This window comes from Ammodytes marinus (genome assembly GCF_949987685.1).
Source record: "Ammodytes marinus genome assembly, chromosome: 4".
Classification (NCBI taxonomy): domain Eukaryota; kingdom Metazoa; phylum Chordata; class Actinopteri; order Uranoscopiformes; family Ammodytidae; genus Ammodytes; species Ammodytes marinus.
In genome coordinates this window covers 13,170,074-13,189,310 of record NC_137233.1, presented here as the reverse complement: position 1 = coordinate 13,189,310, position 19,237 = coordinate 13,170,074, and the positions used below count along the sequence as shown (strand labels likewise).

Below are 19,237 nucleotides of genomic sequence, written 5' to 3'. Positions count from 1 at the left end.
TTTCCAGGCTAGCTTTATGTTACAGTCAAGAGAGATTTGTATTTCAAATAGGTATTATGCTAATTATGGCATGATTGTGTGGATTTAAATCATTTTAATATATGGAAATAGGTGCTTTTTAACATTTCTAATCGAAATGGGGTGCCAGTAAAACATCACAAATTAATCCAAAATGAGATTTCCTTTTTACGTCCGCAATCATTTTACAAAAGCAGATAGTTTTCAAATAGCTGATATGGAGGCTTCTTCATTTACAAGTCTCTTTATCTGAATGATCCCAGTGCACATTGCTCCCTTTGAATACCATATGAAGCTGTGATGGGACTTTTCTTATAGAGTGGATAGATCCCACTGGTATTGCCAGACTGACTCCAGAGAGTGCTAACATACAAAGCAATCTAGACCAGTGTAGATTGGCCTACCATGCCTTCCAGTCTCGGGTGACTGATAAAATTCAACCACCATTGAACTACCAGCACCATCCGTTATATTCTTTCAGTCCCTGCGGTCCACTGCCATGCTCTCTCTCTTTACCCAGAGGGCTTCCATATGGACACCTATTATGGCTGCAGTTTAATTACCTATCAAAAAACATTTAACTGCGCTTGATGTCGGGCAGAAAGGGAGTGGGAGAACAAAGAAGGAGACAGAGGAAAAAGGGATGTAAAATAAGTCGAAGATAGGAAAGAGGAATGAGAAAGTGGGACTGAGATTAATAAAGATGACAAACCTTTGCATCTGAGAAGTGAATTTAAATAGATGGATACAGACACGGGGGGAGTGGAGAAATAGCCTTGTAATGCAGATGGGGAGAGCAGGGTTCTGGCCAGTTTCCTGTTTTTGTTGTTTACAAACACACACAACAAGCGATACAAAGGGGGAGGGTCCTGGCCAGGGGAGGTTATAAATTACCTGTGATTGATGCTTGCCGCCGCGGAGGACGACAGTTAAAGACGTGCGGGCTCATCGCTGACCCTCTCTTCTTCTCTCAACCCTCCCCTTCTCAAAACACCAACACACCAACCCCCACCAGCAACGACAACACACAATTAGCTGTTCTGTCTGTCACATAGCCCACCCTTTAGCGGTCATTCACCAAAATAATAATCAGCTCCTACCAGAAGGACTGCTGGTTAGAAGAGCTGTTTTCACCACAGGCGGTTTGATGCATCAGCCAAAGGCTGTATGCTGTAAATGTCAACCTCCATCACTCGATTTCAGGCAAACAACTCTACTGTATGTAAAAGGAATATAGATTGCGCTTTTCCTTTTGATAAGATGTTGGCTCTTTTTTATTGATAGTAAACAGTCAACAACTCTCTTGGTCAGGACTTCAATTTTCTGAATCCTCATGAGCGGACAGCTCAGTCACTAGAACTAAAGTTAAACTCATTTAACTGTATATAAGAACTCTGTAAAGAAAGCTAAAAGTGGGTCAAAACCCTGACGTTTTGCCTCAGATATTAACTGAAACATCAAACATTGTTGTTAGGGTTGGTCTTTTGATCTTGGTATAGTAGAAAGCAATCTAAAATGTAACACCTACAGGTTAAATACTAATCTGAACATTCTGGCATAAGTGTGCTGTTTCTTTACATCATAGTTTTTTTTAAACGTATTAAAAGGCTACAGATACAGCTATGACATGTAGTCTGCCAAAGCAATCATTTGTTTTGGACTCACAGCACATGACATGCATTTTGAAGACTCAGGAGTCCATTCTTATTTTGGACATTTTGTGAAAATATGTAGGAAACATAAGGACACTATTTTCAAATACTTGTTTGAGACATCATCTATATACTATAGGCTATGTACAGTATATAAATATGTTTTATTTCTTTTGCTGTATTTGAACCATGATTTTATATCAAAGCAATATTTATTTTGTCTCTTGTAGCTTGAAGCTGCTCTCCACAATCCTGTACACTGTGCATTGTTGGGCTTCTCTGCAGCAAGCACCTCCTTACCACAAGGCTACCTCTGGGTAAGTAATGGTTTGCACACACAAACACACACACACACACACACACAGTCACACACACACACACACACACACACACACACACACACACACACACACACACACACACACACACACACACACACACACACACACACACACACACACACACACACACACTCACCCACTTAGGCATGATTTTACACACGGACACATTCAATTGAATGCCAAATAACTAAAACCAAAGACAAGGCAAAATAATGTGTATTTAACTATTGCTGATCAGTTGAGCCTTTAACACAATTAACATGGCCATTTAAATGTCTGTTTTATATTTTGCTCTCATTCATTAAAAAAAAGGAATACAAAATGTATCTCAAGGCTGAGAATGGGACATGCACCATTTTTCTCTGTGAAATGTCACTTGGGACCTGTGAATAAATACAATAAAAAATCCTTGTAGTGGTAACTGCTGCAGTGTTTTATGATGACTTGGGCAAATTGTGCTGTGACTTTCACATCTCAATCCTGTGGGAATTTAGCCGGATCTCGAAAGAGAGGGCAGGATCAAGAGAAGAAAATGATTCAAAGAATCGGCTATTAATCTTTTAGTTTCCCACTCCTTTTTGTGACTAGTGTGCAACTCATCCTCTTTGGTGCAAAGAGATGGCTAAATAAAGTGCTGGCCCCCTACAACACAGAGTACGGCACTGTGTCTCAGACTTAATTGCTGGTGTGGTGCTATTCTAGATAGGAGTAGATGCTCACTCAGATAGGGAAAAGGAGATATGGTGGCCCATTTAGGACACTGTGATATTAGTGTTTGGAGGGGCAAAGGCCACTCTGATCTTCAACCTATCTTAGAACACACACTATTACAAACTACAATGCAACTGACCTTGGCCTCCAACACCATTTTAAGGAATGCATGTAGTATGTCCACAGGAAGAGATTCCCCCTGTTAAAGTTAGTGTACACTGGACTATGCTGTTGCGCTAAAAGGTATACATTCCTGTACATCTGCATGCAACCATGCACAATAAGCCGTTAAAACATTGCTTCAGCAACTATCTGAAGTCATACACTTCATTAATTTTTTAAGCATAGCAGCAAAGCATGCAGCAGAGAGTTGAACGTTATTAAGTCAAGAAAAAGTCAGAATTTCAATGTAAATTGCAAGCAAAGTCTCTCTCAGGTCTGTGAATGCAAACGATTATGAGGACATTGCTTTTGAAGGTTTTCCTTTCAAAGCTTCATTGGGATACTGTGTGACACATAGCTCAACAAGGCTCACCTTGTTCAACTTTTTTTATTTTTTTATTGTTCAATTTTTTTCAAGGAGCAACACTGCCTGTAAAAAGAAATATCTGCATGATAAGGGAAAATGTTACAGTTTACCATAATAGGGCATTGCTCTGTAAACACTATACATTGACCTCCTGATTGAATTATAATTGTATTTAAGTGTTTGACGGCAAACATATTATAGTATGTTCTCTTTTAACTCCGGTACACTTATTGCATTTCAATACCTTTGAGGGGGCTGTCTCTATCGACCCAAGGACTATGGCTCATTAAAGCAGCTGAATGCTGTCTTTAAGGACATTATTCCCACATTATTCAAACTGTCAATCTAATCGCTCAACAACCTCTAACCAATGAATGGGATATACAATTTCAAGAGTGAATTTACTAAGCCGAACATTTGTGCGTACTCCAAAGTTGTGGAAACCAACCTTGCAAACAGGACAAGCAGCTCTCCAGAAACCTATAGCACATTTGACCTTCTTCTAGCACAGACAATATAGTGTACACTACACCATGCAACCAAAACAAACCACTAAAAAAATAATAGTGAAGGCCTACCGATCCAGCAAGAATAATTAGTGGCTGAGCACTCCCGCCCCCTGTTGGTTCTACCTCCCTGGCAGGCTTGTCAAATAAGGGATGACACTAATCATGTTAAAGTGAGATGGGCTATGGGGATTTCTCCGCGCTTTGATCAGAGTAATGACATTGTGTCTAAGCAGCTTGATACCCCAGTGTTTCCCTGTTTGCGTTCACCTTCCCCTGTCCCAGTTTCCCCATCAACACAGAACCACTAACTCTGCTGTATGTCTCCCTTCGTGGGCATGATACACTTATTTAGGAAGTTAGAATTTCTAGCAAAAGCCAGTTATGGTGGACTTGAAATGTGTCCAATTCAGATTGTATGTCATAGATTGATGGTTTTATCTTCTTAATGCGAGACACTGCAAATTAATAGGGTGCAATTCTTAAGATATCATCATGAAACATTGCCAGTTGATAGCTTAGATTTAAAAATTTGTTGTATTGACATTTTTTCAGAAATGTTTGAATAAATTGCAAATTCAAGAATATCCAACATAATATGCATGCATTTGCATCTCTTCAGAAATACAAACATCTTTATAGTATTTCAGATTATACAGTATGTCTGAACATATTAGTGTACAACGTTTCTACTGAACAGATTTAGGATACAGCCTTTTTTTCATTTTCTAAATCAGAAAATACTATGTACAGGTCTTAAAAATGCATTTTCAGGTTGTTTTCTAAGTACAAAAGCTATCATAAACCAAACAATTACCAACATACGAACGCATCCTTCTGTACAACCTTTAGACTATAGTGTTAATAAAGTGTAGTTGATGTAAGTGCTTTAGAAGTTGTAGAACTAATGTTGAGAGAATGACTGTTAAAGATTGGTTGTATAGGAGAAATATCCAGACACAAACAGACAAGGTTTAGTAAAATAAACACCTTAATGCACCTACATTTTGGACCTCTTATTGATACTGGTACGCAAGAAGACATGTTATGGAAGCAAAATAGCCAAAGAACAATGCTGCCAATGTCTCGCCTCAGTTCGGCTAAGCAACAATTGAGCAGAGCACGCTATCATGGCCAGCCTCACACGCTTCCTCACTGCAGCCTGAGCAGTTTAATTAATGCTGGCAAAAGCATTAACTGTTTGGGGAAGTTTTTGTTTCTCCCGAGCTGAGAAGGGAAATCTGTCCAGGGCACAACTCCAGATATCTATTCCACTAAATAAGTAGTGTTGACATTGTCAGGACACAGTATTTGCTCTGGATATCAGTAGTGGAGGTGGGGGTCGAATGGAAAAGAGAAATAGAAAGTGTTGGTTGACGGCGACAGTGCTCATGGTGGTGTGCATATGGACACGTGAATTTATAAATCTTGAAGGGGTCTGGGCGTGGGGGGGGGAGGGTGGGCATGCCTCTGGCTGGTTACACAAAGTCACCTGAAGCCATGCTTTTTCGGCTCCTTGCTGCAAGATAAGCCCTCCATATCTTTTTTTTTTCACCCTGTGCAACAGACCATTATTTGTTCTGGCTCATTCTCAAGAGCCCACAGGATCGCCCCCTGTCCAGATTCTGCATGCTGATACAAATCAAACAAATGATTGCATGCAAATAAGGGTGAGTGTGGAGGAGAAGAGCTAAAGACTATATTTAGCTCATGTCACATTCATTCGATGTGAATCCTACAGTGAATACATCTGTCGGTGTCTAGCACTGAGCAGCCATGCGTCTCTTTTCCCCAAGAAGGACATTGTATTTTGGTCTGGACATCCACCTATGCCTCACATAACGGTAATGAAATAAATCATTCTGAAAACCCACAGCGACCGTTTAATTGTTTGGAAATTGGAGCGGTGCCAAAGCAATTGAAAATGCATCACAGATAGGTTGGAGGGTGTCTTTTGTTTTTGTTTTTTTCAGCATTGGCATTGACAGGCTTACACAAAGTCCTATTAATGTGGTGGTACATAGGAAATCAAGTACTGTATGTTAGGGGTTTGAGTCGCATTGAGAATCTTGTTATGATTGGTGCCCCTTACTTGATAAATGAGGTGGCTTTCTTGTTTGTTAGGGAGTTTTTTTTTTTCGCAACTTGTGCTCTCGCAAGTTGCGAAAAAGGGACAGCCATCTACTGCCGTTGAATAGTATAAAATCTCCAGTCAATCCAAGCTGTAACCAGCCGAGGCTCACAGCTTTCAGACGCTGCATTTGTGTGGCTGCGTTCACTTTGTTATTTGTACTGACAGAAGCGCATTAGAAGTGTTCCGTGTGACCTTGGACACGTTATTTCAGATTAGTTAAACAAAAAAAAAACATTTTAGTTTAATTTTATCATGAACCAACTCCAGCAACAGGGTGGGCAGTTGCTTGATCTCATTAAAGCAACTCAGAGAGCCTTTCAGAATTGACGAGAGCCTCTGTGTTCTTCGCTGATGAAAAAGATCGCAGAGTTTTAGAAAAATTGTTTGATGTTCTACGGATGACATTGTGAATCCATTACATAATGTGTTTAACATTCCAAGTGATATTCAGAAAAAAATTGAAGGGAGGACTACAAACGACAAGGTCTGAAAGGATAATGGATTTGAACTTCTTTGATATTATCTACATTGCTGACAGGTGTAGAATGTTTAAACAATGACACATTACCCTCTGGCTTCCACAATTTGACAAAGACAGTGAACACTTCGCAAGCATACTCTAAAAAAACGCCGACTGACCTGGTTCTACTCCCTGCACTGCCTATTTCTTTATGTTCCTCTGTTTCAGCCGAATAGTTTATTACCCATGGAATTTGGATTACGGTAAGTCCATTGGTAGCATAGCTAGCATATAGGGTCACAACCTTTTTTTCAACCAGGCATTTTTGTACTCCCTACAGGTGGCTGGCGGAGAAGGTTCCCAGGGCCAGATAGAGATATTTTCCCTCAACAGGCCCACGCCAAGGGCTGTAAAGAGCTTGCAGGTCGGCTCTGCGGTCCGATGTGTTGAATATGTGCCAGAATCTTCTCCGGCCGAGGAAGCGGATGCCGGAGTTCAAAAGGCCCCTTCAGGGACCGGCGCCAACATTTGTGTAGGATTAGACGACGGGCGGTAAGAATCTCATATCGCAAAAAAAAAAAAACGACAGACACATTGCACTGATATGAACAAGAGAACCAAGCTTTTGTGTTGATAAAGAACGAGGTGACATTTTGAAATTTGCCATATCGGAAAATAAGAATAAATAGAATAGAATGAATCATTTGTAAAAAAACTAAAAAACTAAAACAAAAGCACAAACGTATATGTGATCTATGGAAAGACAAATGTCTTTCAGTTTACATCACATCTGTTGTGTAATGATATCCTGTCTTAATCCTTTTTCATAGATTTGCTTGTCAATATTTCTGAAGCAGGAAATCAGAGTTGATACCCCAACACAACATCAATACTAGTGCTGCTGCCAACGTACTGTTCCTTTTCAGATCTGCAAACCTTCTAATCCCCACTGTGTGAACTAAGTCTCTTGTCATAATTTCAGTGAATAGCTACATCTTCCATGTTTTTTCTTTCCAAATTTCACATTTAAGTATAATGTTACCGCTTCTCTGTCATTTTCATTTACAGTAATGTACAGTAAAGCAAGTCATCAGCTTTGTATGCTGACTCATTCCCTTCCAATGTAAGTGTCCTTCCAGGGAAACAGAAAAAGACATGCTGTGAAATAGAAAAAAAAAACACTTCAGAATTTTAGCAAACTCAGAACTCTGTCAGCTCCAATGCTTCTTAACATTTTCTTCTCAGACAGGGAGAAACAAACTGCGATGTGCATTTGTCATTCTGCAGGAGACAATAAGATGCAACAAAGTTCAGATGACATTTCAAACATGAGAAAGACAGAGTGGTTGCACATACACAATGCGTTGCTCCAAAGTGCACTGTTAAATCAAACTGCATGAAAACGAGGCACTCTGTCATCTCAAATGACACTCATTTATCATGTTGGCTTGTGTTGCTGTTCTTCCAGTATACTGGTCTACGGCAGTGTGGACACTGCAGCACAATGCCTATTGACCCTCCATAGCCCAGAGGGCTGCCCTGTGCTGTGCCTCAAGCACTCCTCTAGCTTCCTGCTTGCAGGCCTGCGGAATGGGACCATGATGGTTTATGGACGAAGAAACAGTGGTAAGTGCCTCAAAGATTGCTTTGTTTTCAGACTGTATTTGTGTCTTAACATAGTGTTGCCTTTTGCCATTTTCCAAGTATGGCCTGTTATGGGAGTGAGGATGTGTAATCATTATTGGAACCTTTAAAGACAATGTGTTACATGGTATAATACCTGTTATGGTTACGATGCTGGACCCAAGAGCAGACAGAGACGAAGTAGGTTTTATATAAAAAAGGTTTATTTATATATGGTGTGGGGAAGCAGGTAGTGGGTGAGGGAGCCAGGGGGAGACCAAAGCCGGGAAGCTGGAGAGAGTGATCCGGATACTGCAGGCAGAGGAAAAACAAAAGTTAGGTTGTGGTCAACAGCTACAGGCCACAGGAAACAAGAGACGAGTAAGCGAGAGCGAGGGAACAGTAAACTGGAGCCAGGTACGTAATAGTTACCACGGTAGCGCATAGGACGATCTGGCGCCAACAGCAAGGAATCCACGGGTTATGAAGGGGAGTTGATTGGAGGTGAAGACCAGGTGAGTGTGATTGCAGATGAGGACCAGGTGCGAAGTGAGACAGACAGGGGGAGTGGCAGATACAGACGAGGAAAACACAGCGGGCTGCTGTGACCACAACAATACCATGACAAATTAAGCCAAAACTTAATATAGTTTGACAACACACATGTGCATAGAGTAATTATGTCTGCCATTGATATTTTGTGTGAATTCCTGCATTTACTGTATCTATTAGTGTTTACCAATACAATACAAACACAATTAGACAAAAAGGGCATATTAATTTCACAGTAAATTACATTTGTAACACTGTTGGTTATTCACTGATATGAGGTCATTCAATGCCTCATGTCCCTTTTGCTTTTGTAGATACAGTGGGTACCTGTATGTGAGCCGCCCTCTCAATGAGATGTGACGGTGAAATGGACTGGAACGTTTTTTTATTGTTCATTTCTAATGGGGGTTGTTCATCAACAAAAGTATTGTTTCCTACAGCGAATTAATTAATATGAATTAGTTTCACTGTTATCATGCATTATACATATATAAAACAGCGTTGTATTAAACATAGGCTATATTGTTTTTCAAATCTAAATTTATTCCATTCATGTGGCCTATACATATTAGTATTATGTGTCATGTGTGATGCATTTCTCAGTAAACCTATTTACATATTTGTTAAATGATATTAGTCTTGAAACGTTGGCTTTAGAATCAATTTACCATCATAGTATACTCCCTATTCCTACTCCTATTTGACACCTGCTTTATACGTATGATATTAACACACCATGTGGTAGATGGCATGCCATGTTTAGTCAGCTTTTGCACAGGGCCAGAGGGGCTTAACATCATCTCAGCAGTGGGTTGCAGTGTTCACAGCCAGCGGGAGCACAATAGCTCTCTCACCAGGTTCTTCTTACCTGGCCACACAGTATGTCAATATGCGTGCCTTCCTCCCCTGCTCTTCTCTCCTCCCAAGCAGAAAGGATGATTAATTACACCAAGCTGCTGCATGCCGATTAAATATTACTATTCATGCTTTGTACAAAAAGACAGGAGGAAAGCTCTGGAGGTTTCCAGGGAATGTTTGTGGATTCGGCACATCTGTTAAGGATTTATGCCCTTGACTGGTGTGCTCTACTGTCTAAAAACAAGTGGGCAGTAGCCACGAAATGCCAAGGCAGAAAGGGCGTGAATACACATGACACATATGTTTCTCCTGCTACAGCTACAGTAGCCTCACCGTGATATGCATATCAGAAATCATGTCAACTTATAATAAAAAAAAATTCTCTGCTAGACCAGACAAAGAAGTTGGTCCGGTCCTCGCCTGTGTTAAAAAGGGAGATGTTTTGGCATGGCTTTGCTTAGTGCAAGGGGGCCGGAGGGACATTTACAAGAGTGAATTTTTTAAAAGGTGGAAAAATGACCTTTATAACATGCCAAGCAATTAACCTGTGGAAGTCAGAAGGCATTGTGAAGCTATTCCGCTATAAAAGGCAGAAATAAACAACTCAGAATGTTAATTAAATGGCTGGGTGCACTCTTTTCCCTAATTTTGCTTCATTAACACGGCGCAAAGGAAATGCTTATGTAATTCATTTTATAATGTGCTTAGTGGCAACGTGTGCCCCATGATAAAAGCTCAAAGGAAAGAAAGGTCTGCTTCATTTTCACATCACTAAAGTAAAAAAGAGAGAGTTAGACAGAGAGAGAGAGAGAAAGAGTTAGACAGAGAGAGAGAGAGAGAGAGAGAGAGAGAGAGAGAGAGAGAGAGAGAGAAAATAACTGACGATAAATAAGTTGTGAATTGGATTAAAGTGTACACCACTCATAAGCATGTGGGTGGCACGGGGTGCAAACAATGTGCTGCACAGTGTGTGACAATTCTAATGGAAGTCCACATTCTGTACTAAGACAAGCTGTAGTTCATCTCTCTCTCTCTCTCTCTCTCTCTCTCTCTCTTGTGACTGTTTTTTTCATTATAGTGAAGGGAAACAAGCCTTCACTCTGAGTGCTTCACTGATGCAGTAATTGCTGCATTAAAAAGCTAAACGTGACAACGTTCAAATAGAAATGGGGCATGTGTTCAGAGGTTATTAATATATCTGCAGGCTAGGCTGTGATAGCGTGTGGTTTCTTTAAAGCCTTGTGGTATTTTACTTGTAGTTTTGAACGATGTATTTGTTCACTTTTGTTTCTTTCTTAGATGACCTTTGGGACCCTGACTCCTGCAGATGTGTAAGCCTTGGCTCTGAACCAGTGCGGACTCTGTTGGTGTTAGATGACTCCGTGTGGGCAAGCTGCGGGAACTCTGTCACAGTCATGGACATCTCCAGCCTCAACACTCAGGTATATAACTAAATTATTGCTTGGCACATTATGTTGTAGTTTACCTTGTTATAATGTGAAAGCCTGCTCCAAGTCCACAAAACACAAGCAGCCTGGATGGGCAAATTCCATTATCCCGTGATCCAGGCCCCCTAATAACCCTGCAGGAGGTGTACAGAGCTGGTCCACTGTTTCAATGACCAGGATAGAATCCACATTGCTCCTCATGCTCCCCATGTGACATTGAAGAGGCGTTTCAGCCAAGACAGCCCAACGGCGTCCACACACAGCCTTAAGCATCTTAAGGCAAATCTCCTCCATACATGGTGCCTAGCTGCTGCAGAGTGTCTTAAATACCCGGGGATTTCTGCCAGGGATGTGGGTGAGTCTTCACACTCTTTTTGAAGACACTATACAGAGAGTCCAAAAAGGCGGTTTGGTGCAAAAACAGTCAGAGCCGTAATCTCAGCGACACAGTAGAAGCAACCCTCCTAGGAAAAGGAGAGTGTCCAGCCCCTTGCTAGGAGCTTAGGTTCCAGACCAAAGTGCCATATGTGAGCCCATCTGGTTGGTACCACTCCACCTCCTGCACTGGCTCTGGTTGGTCCCCCCCACCAGACAGTGGACGTTGGTGGAATCAGTCTGCGATGCCAGGGGTCAGAGGGGCCTAAGTCCAGCGCCTTTGCCTGCCGCCTGGCTGAACATGTATTGGATCCCAATGTCTGTCCCTGCAGGTGGTGGGTACACAGTGCAGTGGAACAGCTTCACTCCCAAGTCTGGCTCTAGGAAGATGCCCCAATTTTATAGTATAGGTTAAATTGAATGTCCTACATTTAAAAAAAAAAGTCCTTCCATTCTGTATTAGTTTTTTTTACACACTTACCATTACTATTTTCAAGATTGATTCCACCCACCTCCCCAGCTGATAAATAGTCTTCACTGAAACATTGTTTTGAAGACCTAAATGGATGGATTCATAAGTGAAACTTGCTTCACAAGATGCTTTTTATTCAGTTGTTTTGTTGTTTTTTTGCAGCATCTGAGGAACATTTTGTGGAAAGATTTATGCACTCAGTCTTAGAGAGCCGGCTTTGTAATCTGTGATATCATCGAGATTTACTGCCTGGAGCTGCCGCATGAACAACGAATCAAATCCTTTTGTAGGTGTTGTATGTTTTGCTGGAGCTCTGACACACAAATAAGCTTCATGTTTTCGTGTGCGCTATGAGTAAGGAAAGGAAACAGGAATGCACATACATAATTATCTCCAGAAATCCATCCTGTCTCCTTCATGCTTTCCAGTTGTTGTGTAGTCAAGGTGTTCATTGGTACGGTGTGTCATTAGAGGGAGATGACTTCTCCGGCTGAGGTAGACAATAATAAATGACAGGAAAACAAACTCTTCTGGGTGAAATTTTAATATGGCATTCACTTGCGGGAACTGCAAACCATTACCATTTAATTATAGTTCCCAGATGTGTGGGTGTGCAAAGCTGTTTAAATGGGTAGAATTGTTTTTGTTAGAAAACCTTGGTGACATTTATAAATATCATGCTGAATTTTGAACAACCAAACCAACTAAAACACTAATATAAAAACAAAATGCATACACCTCATATCCATGTTTTTCTTAAAGTTGCAACATTGGAAGAAGCAGCTGGAAAAATATGTGTGATCCATACAGAGACAGTTGCTTATTGAGTCTGCCTCGAGCTCCACATAATCATAAGAGTGGACTGAGCTAGGGATGGCTCCCTTTTATTCCTTAACCTCTTTCTCCTAGCCCAGTACTCCAGAGACACAAGCTTAATCAGCTGAATGGCCGCGCAGTGGAGGCACAGTTCTGGTTCACTGTATCTCCCACAGAGATTAACAGGTCAGCTCTGGTTACGTCTTTGCTAACCTTGTCTTTTCTCACTAATGTGGACTCAAGGGGGGCTGACTTCATAGGGGCTGTGGTGCATATCCGGGATCTGTAGAGGACATACTTGGTCAAACTCGCTGCACTTTTGAATCATTTATCCATGGCACTGCCAGACACTGTAGCCTGTCTCGTTTGACCAAACCAATTTATTGGTCAAATTTCTTTCTATCTCCTCATTGTGCTTGAGGAAAAGTAAAGTTGTCACAAAAGGTTTCATAGTTCATACAAAGTAGCCTATAAGTATACCTAATATCATGGAAGTGATGGAAGATGGTAGTAGTCAGCGGTTCACCACAGTAGGTTGGACACATCACTGTGGAAGTAGGAATAGCTGTACAAAATTCTATAATCTATAATCTATAATGAACTGTTGAAATATATCACTACAGGAATCAGGTTGTCAGCATTAGCCATTAGTATTTATCCTCTGGGGACCACGGCTTTCCATTCAAATATCCATGGCAATCTAATACATTTTAACACAATATTTTCGGGTGTATTAATAGATCTGGGAATCGTGCAGCAAGTCAACTCAGACACAGTGGCTAACCAAGGTACTGCAATTTAAATATCCCGCGCAACCCATACACCCGAAAGGAGCACAATCAGCAGCTCTTACCCAGGAACTACACTTGGGACATAAGCTGCAAGTAGCAGCGCATTATGTTTTGAGCTGCTGACGGTAGGAACACAAGGAGCAACATTCTCTGCTTTGTTCAGTGCAAGTGAGGATACAATCTTCTGCAGTTTTCCAGGGATTGTGTGATAAAAGGTAATGCAACATGAAGTCCACTTTGTGCCACAAATTAACAAACACATGCATGCACGCGCGTACGCACACACACGTGCACACACACACACGCACACACACACACACACTGTGGGTTAATACAAATGTGTCTAAACTAAGATAAGCCCCACAAGCGCCTGTCTGCCTAAGTCACTCAATACTCTTTGGGTCTTTCCTTGGGCACTGGCTAGCTAGGTTGGCTGACTTGTATGGCCTGTTCTTATTAGTTACTTCCAGTGACTCTTTGGTTAGAAGGCTATATACTCTGTTTTCTGGAGTCCTTTTGTTTCTCCCCCCTCCAGTCAGCTGCTCGGCACTGGTGTTTTAGTGTTCCCTTTTACTCCACTTATTAGTGAGGGTAGAGCGACTTCTTTTCTAAACTCTTTTATTATTTGGTATTTACCCTGTCCCTTTTAATCACCGTTTTGTGCTAATCCCTCTGGAGCAATTGTTTGTTTTCACTATTAGCCTACTACTAGTGTGTTTTGAGCGCTCCTTACCTCAAACAATTAAAATTATATTTTATTTTGTAGCTGGCCACACAGTAGAGGCTACACTTAAACGGATGATAATCAAGTGCTATGTTTGATATTTACACTCAAATTTAATTTTGTTCCAGCCTGCCAACATTCACCTCATGATTTCAGACAATTCAAAGCTTCTGTTCGTGAGTTTCTAAGAGCATTTTTACAGTGCTTCACAGACGTCAACACTTTGTAGAGGTCTAAGTCGCTCCCATGTAACCTCAAGTTAATAAAGTAGGACATACATGGACGTCTTTGATCAATACCGACTGTCAAGCGAGCCTTGGTCCTTCCTTATCACATTACTATTTCTTTTTCTACCTGCATTCTCCTATCAATCACACATCCACTCGATCACAGCTCAGGGTTGGAGGTGTGGACTTGGCGCTCGGCAAAGGACAAAGACACCTTGTCACTTAACGTAATGAAGGACTAATGAGCTGCTCAGACCAGCTGTAGTGTTTGTAACTCTGCTCTTGGTGGAGACTGGAGAGCTATTGGAGGGATGTTGCTGTAAGTGTGACACTGCTTGAGTTGAGTAGAAAGGGCACATCACTTCTGTCAAGCTCCACTGACCCCCTCATCTCTGTAAGCAATGCTGCTTTCAGAAGACTAATACCAGGTTGTTGGTTTGGGGCAACGCTTGGTGGCTTGTACTCATCTTATATTTGAGTGCAATGGGCACTCGACATGTTTGGCCTCTATCCATGACAAAGTATTAGATTTCTATTATTCCTCATTGGCGGTAATGTGAATTGATATGTATGTAAAACGGTATTTTCTTACAAATATTAAGTCAATTATCTACACACATGTTCAGGCCATTTTTAAACATCCCTGGGTATCCCAGTCAAATGAGACTGCTGGTGTTCATGTTGTTTCCAAGAATGCCTTCCAGGTGGTTTCGAACATATGTTAAGCAAGATGGCAAACAACGCTTACAGCATGTCAGCCATTGATTAGCTGGAAGTTCCTTTTAAAAGCTACCATGCTTGATGATGATTAATGTGTTAATTATATAATTATGCAGCAGGGTTTTCTTTACAAACTTGTCAACTCATTTGAAGTGCAATGTGTTACTAGTAGGTAAAATTCACTCTTTTTTTTCTATTATTGATATCTAGTTTCGTGGTGGTGGCTGTGCTTGAAATAAGAAGGACATTCATTGAATATCCATTCCCAGGCAGAGCAGGCACCCACTGCTGAGGAGTCAATTAAAAGAGGAAAACACATCAAAGTGTTCTTTTCCTTTTTGCAAATTTCAAACAAAGGAGGCCCCACTGGCAAGGGCACATGAACAGGTGGTAATCCCTGTCCGCCGGTGCACTTGGGCTGGGATTGGAGGGGGGGGGGGGTGCATTTTCATCTTCACTCACTTGTTCTCACTGACTAATTGCCCAGACTTGTGCAAATTATGCTTTGACAGTGATATGAGTTCCAAAATGATCCCCAAACCAGCCCTTGTCACGCATTGGACCGCAGGGGCTGCATGTGTTGCCATGATAAGGCTCATTGCATTTATTTCAAGCTACTCATTATGACTATATGCCTGAAACTCTCTTTTTCTATTGTGCTCCTTAAAAAAATGGAAGCCAGGGGAATGATGCAAAAATATGCCCTGTGTGTCAGGGACTCTGTAAATCACAAAAGTAAGCGGCACAGACTTTATTTAAAGAGAAGCAAGTGTAGAGCATCAACTGAATATACGATTCAGGATGCCTTGACTGACCTCATCAGGTTGTGATATAACCATGACCGTTATGTGGTAATGCTTTAATGTAAATATCAAATCCATTACTATCTAGTATCATTGCTATAATTAATTTTTTCGATTTCTATGAAGTCCCTGAGTGCAATTACTTTCCTTTTTCCCATCTGCCTTCTTTCTTTATTTTTTTTCTGTCTTCCTTACGCCTTTTGTTTAGACAAGTATGGACAAATAACCAAATGCATATTAATGACGGAGATGGGGAAAATGTTTTTTGTTTGTTGCTAAACTCCTTGCAGAATGGTAGGCTCTAAGGAAAAAGACTAACTATTTTTTAATGAATTTCTATCAGGTTAAAGTAGTAAATAATAATAAATAAATAAAATTAAAATATTTGTTTCGTTAAAAGAACACATAGAAGAGAGGCGCCCTTTAGCTTAGCTGAGTTGGTAGGGCGTCGTCGTCGTCGTCCCCCCCCCCCCCCCGCCCCCCCCGGGCTGGGCCCAGCAGCAGACCCGGGTTTGATTCCCGCCCTCGGTCGTTCTCTGCATGTCACTCCCCTCTCTGCCCCATTTCACCTCTATCTCTCTGCACTATCAATAAAGCATAAAAATGCCCAAAAAATATCTTAAAAAAAACACGTAGATGAAATTCTAGAGCAAGCTTTCAGTTTTGAAATAGTTTTTTTCTTTTCTTTGTGGAGATAATGATATTTGTTGATTATGTTGGCATTTAATTTACTTGATGCCCTCGTTTCTAACAGTATTGTTGTTTCCATTACAGAAGTTTGAAGTCCATCCAGACCCAATGGTCAGCGTGGCACACATGGCATGTGCCGGTGGAGGAGTGTGGATGGCGTTCTCCGAGGGTTCCTCCATTCGTCTCTTTCACACTGAAACACTGGAGCTTTTGCAGGAAATCAACATTTCAACGCGCTCAACGCTGCTCAACACCGGTACAAACACATCACACATCACATTTGGTCTTTACCTCCATCAACCTCTCTCCTGCAGTGCAGCTGAGATACTTATTTTGTGTAAAAGAAAGCCACACAATCATGTTTTAGGACGAGAAATGGGGTGGGGGGAGGGCACCAATTTTACACTTATGGCTTCTCCCAAGAATTGTATTCTTGTCTTGTCAAAGTTGCTCCTTGACACTTGCGGTTTCGGTGGACTGCTCTGAATAAATATCCACCTCAAGCCTTTGCAAATCCATGGAGTGTGAGACCGAGATTAATATAAATATAAATAATAAATTCATCGAGGAGCAACAAAATGGCAGCCTTGAAGATTTCCATGGAAACACTCTTGTCTTTCTTTAAAACGTCCATGCCTCTGTAGTGTCAAGCCCATTTTTACACATTGTTTCTACACGTACCCCTCCACTTTCCTCCCTATTGACTTAATATTCCTCCTTTCTTTTTGGCCCACTTTCTCCCTCTCACTCACCCGTTTCATCTCATCTGTTCTGCTTTAAAATCCTCTCAACTCCCGTCTCACTTCTTCTCTCGGCAGTTCGTTTTTAGGATGCCACAGATAGCCCATCACTTCCAGTGTGCCTTCCTTCATGAAGGCTGAAATATGTATCACATCATGTGACTCAATATCAGCTTGCCTCAGACATGTCCAGGCTGTGGCAACTAATTTGGAGCTTTATTGGGAGTGATATAAATGCATCTGGATTTAGAAAATCACCCCCGTCCATGATTGATGTATTTAGAGCAATACACAAAGCTGTGTTAGCACTTTAGCTCATCAGACAACAACAAAAAAAAAGTTTCTCGTGTAAGTTGAGTAAAGAAATAGTCATATAAGTCTTAAAAACGGGAATTTGTTTCAGACAACAAAACTCTTCCCTAAGATCGAAGTTCACCTTTTTATTTGTTTGAGAGTAGACTTTCAGGTAGAACATATACTCCTATGGCCATGGCATCCGATGGAAACCTGTGGCCTAGAGGTTATTTCTTCCCAGCGCCAGTGTTGCCCTATGTGATGTATAAATACAATATGCAGCAGATTCCAAGGTTGGGTGGCACACCCTCAAGGCTCGGCCCTCGGGGAAAGCCAAGGGGTGAAAGAAAAAGAGTTGCTCGGTTCATGTCTTCAGAGTCCGCCAAAGAAAAGAGGATCTTAAGTTGTGATTTGTTCAGCTCACAAGAGTAAAGGAGATCCTCGCAGAAGCTGAAATACTGATAGTTTCCCTCCACAATGGGCCCCTCCGCTCCCCTAGGTTTCTCCTTGACTTATGCTAGGACATACAGTAATGATACCCCCTAATCCTTTCCCGTTAATGTGATTTATATTCAATAGGGAATTCCGATGCTGTAAACAACAGAAGTTTGCGAGCAGGGTAAAAACTGCGATCTCATCACTTACTAATGCCTCTAAAAGTTATACCCTTAGGTTGAGAAAAAAATTATATTCCAAAATAGAGTCCTCAGTGACATATCACAGGGATACATTTATCTTTGGGAGAAATCTTCTTTATAAGCCGCTTTTCTTTAAATACACTAAACACTACTGCTGAGTGTGTGCATGGCTCCAGCAATTTGAGGTGCAAGATTGCTAGAGGTTATTATAGACCTCCTTAATCTGAAGTGCCTTTGTTTGATCCCTCTTATCACTTTTCTTAAAGGTTGTCTATGCTCATTTTCACATTACCACTGGTGGAGGTAAAGTGCCAAGTTTGGTTATGTTGCAAAGATGAAGTTCTGGACGGCAAAATGAATTTATGAATGACACTGTCATGAGCCGGTCATGCAAGTCGTCATAATTGGAGCCTGTCACAGAACAAACGAGCAAATGCAGCTAACACATGTAAACTAGCATTTTCTTAGTTGTGATCAGGGTGCTGGTGTAATTCAATTATAGTTTCCATGGATATTATGGTAAATGGGGTGCATAGATAACTAGGCCAAATCGAGGAGCCAAGAGCTGAGGGACCACAGAAGAAACGCAAAAAATAAATCCACAACAGCCCTTTTGTTCAGTGGAAACAAAGCATCTGAGTGTAAATTGAGAATGTGCTATTATTATCTCCCCTTCGCTAATGCACTGAATCAGTTCAGTAGTGGCTAACCAACCTTCTTTACCTCAATTGATCTGATCAGTTATGGACAGCAATACACAACACCTACAAACATATAAGTGCAACATTGTCTATTTTTGTATGGTTTTTATACACACATCTTCTGATGACTATGTGGGTACAAAATATGATTTCAAACAATGTAAATATGATTATGTAAATGTGTTGGTTCAAATGAGGAGAAAATAATTGAAAAATCCTGTGTGGGAGTATACCAAAAGCCCATGGGGCCTTACTTTTTACGGAAAGGTTTATTATATCTGAATTGTAAGTACATTGTTGAATGTCAGTCATTTTACCAATAAAAGAGACCTTGTATATCAGTTTGCAGTGTACAGTAGGAGGGGAAAACTTTGAAGCTTGGTATTTTAAAACCACTCAGATCTCAAACGGAAT

General features: G+C 41.0%; 1 protein-coding gene across 1 annotated transcript in view; it reads left to right on the top strand.

Annotated features, from left to right (window-relative positions):
• Positions 1–19,237, top strand: part of arhgef10la (Rho guanine nucleotide exchange factor (GEF) 10-like a) — an 89,809-nt gene that overhangs the window by 67,191 nt on the left and 3,381 nt on the right. The window contains exons 18-22 of the mRNA XM_080027029.1: positions 1,901–1,987; positions 6,692–6,903; positions 7,820–7,977; positions 10,684–10,826; positions 16,535–16,706. Coding sequence (XP_079883155.1) covers positions 1,901–1,987; positions 6,692–6,903; positions 7,820–7,977; positions 10,684–10,826; positions 16,535–16,706 — 772 coding nt within the window. The remainder of the gene's footprint in view (positions 1–1,900; positions 1,988–6,691; positions 6,904–7,819; positions 7,978–10,683; positions 10,827–16,534; positions 16,707–19,237) is intronic.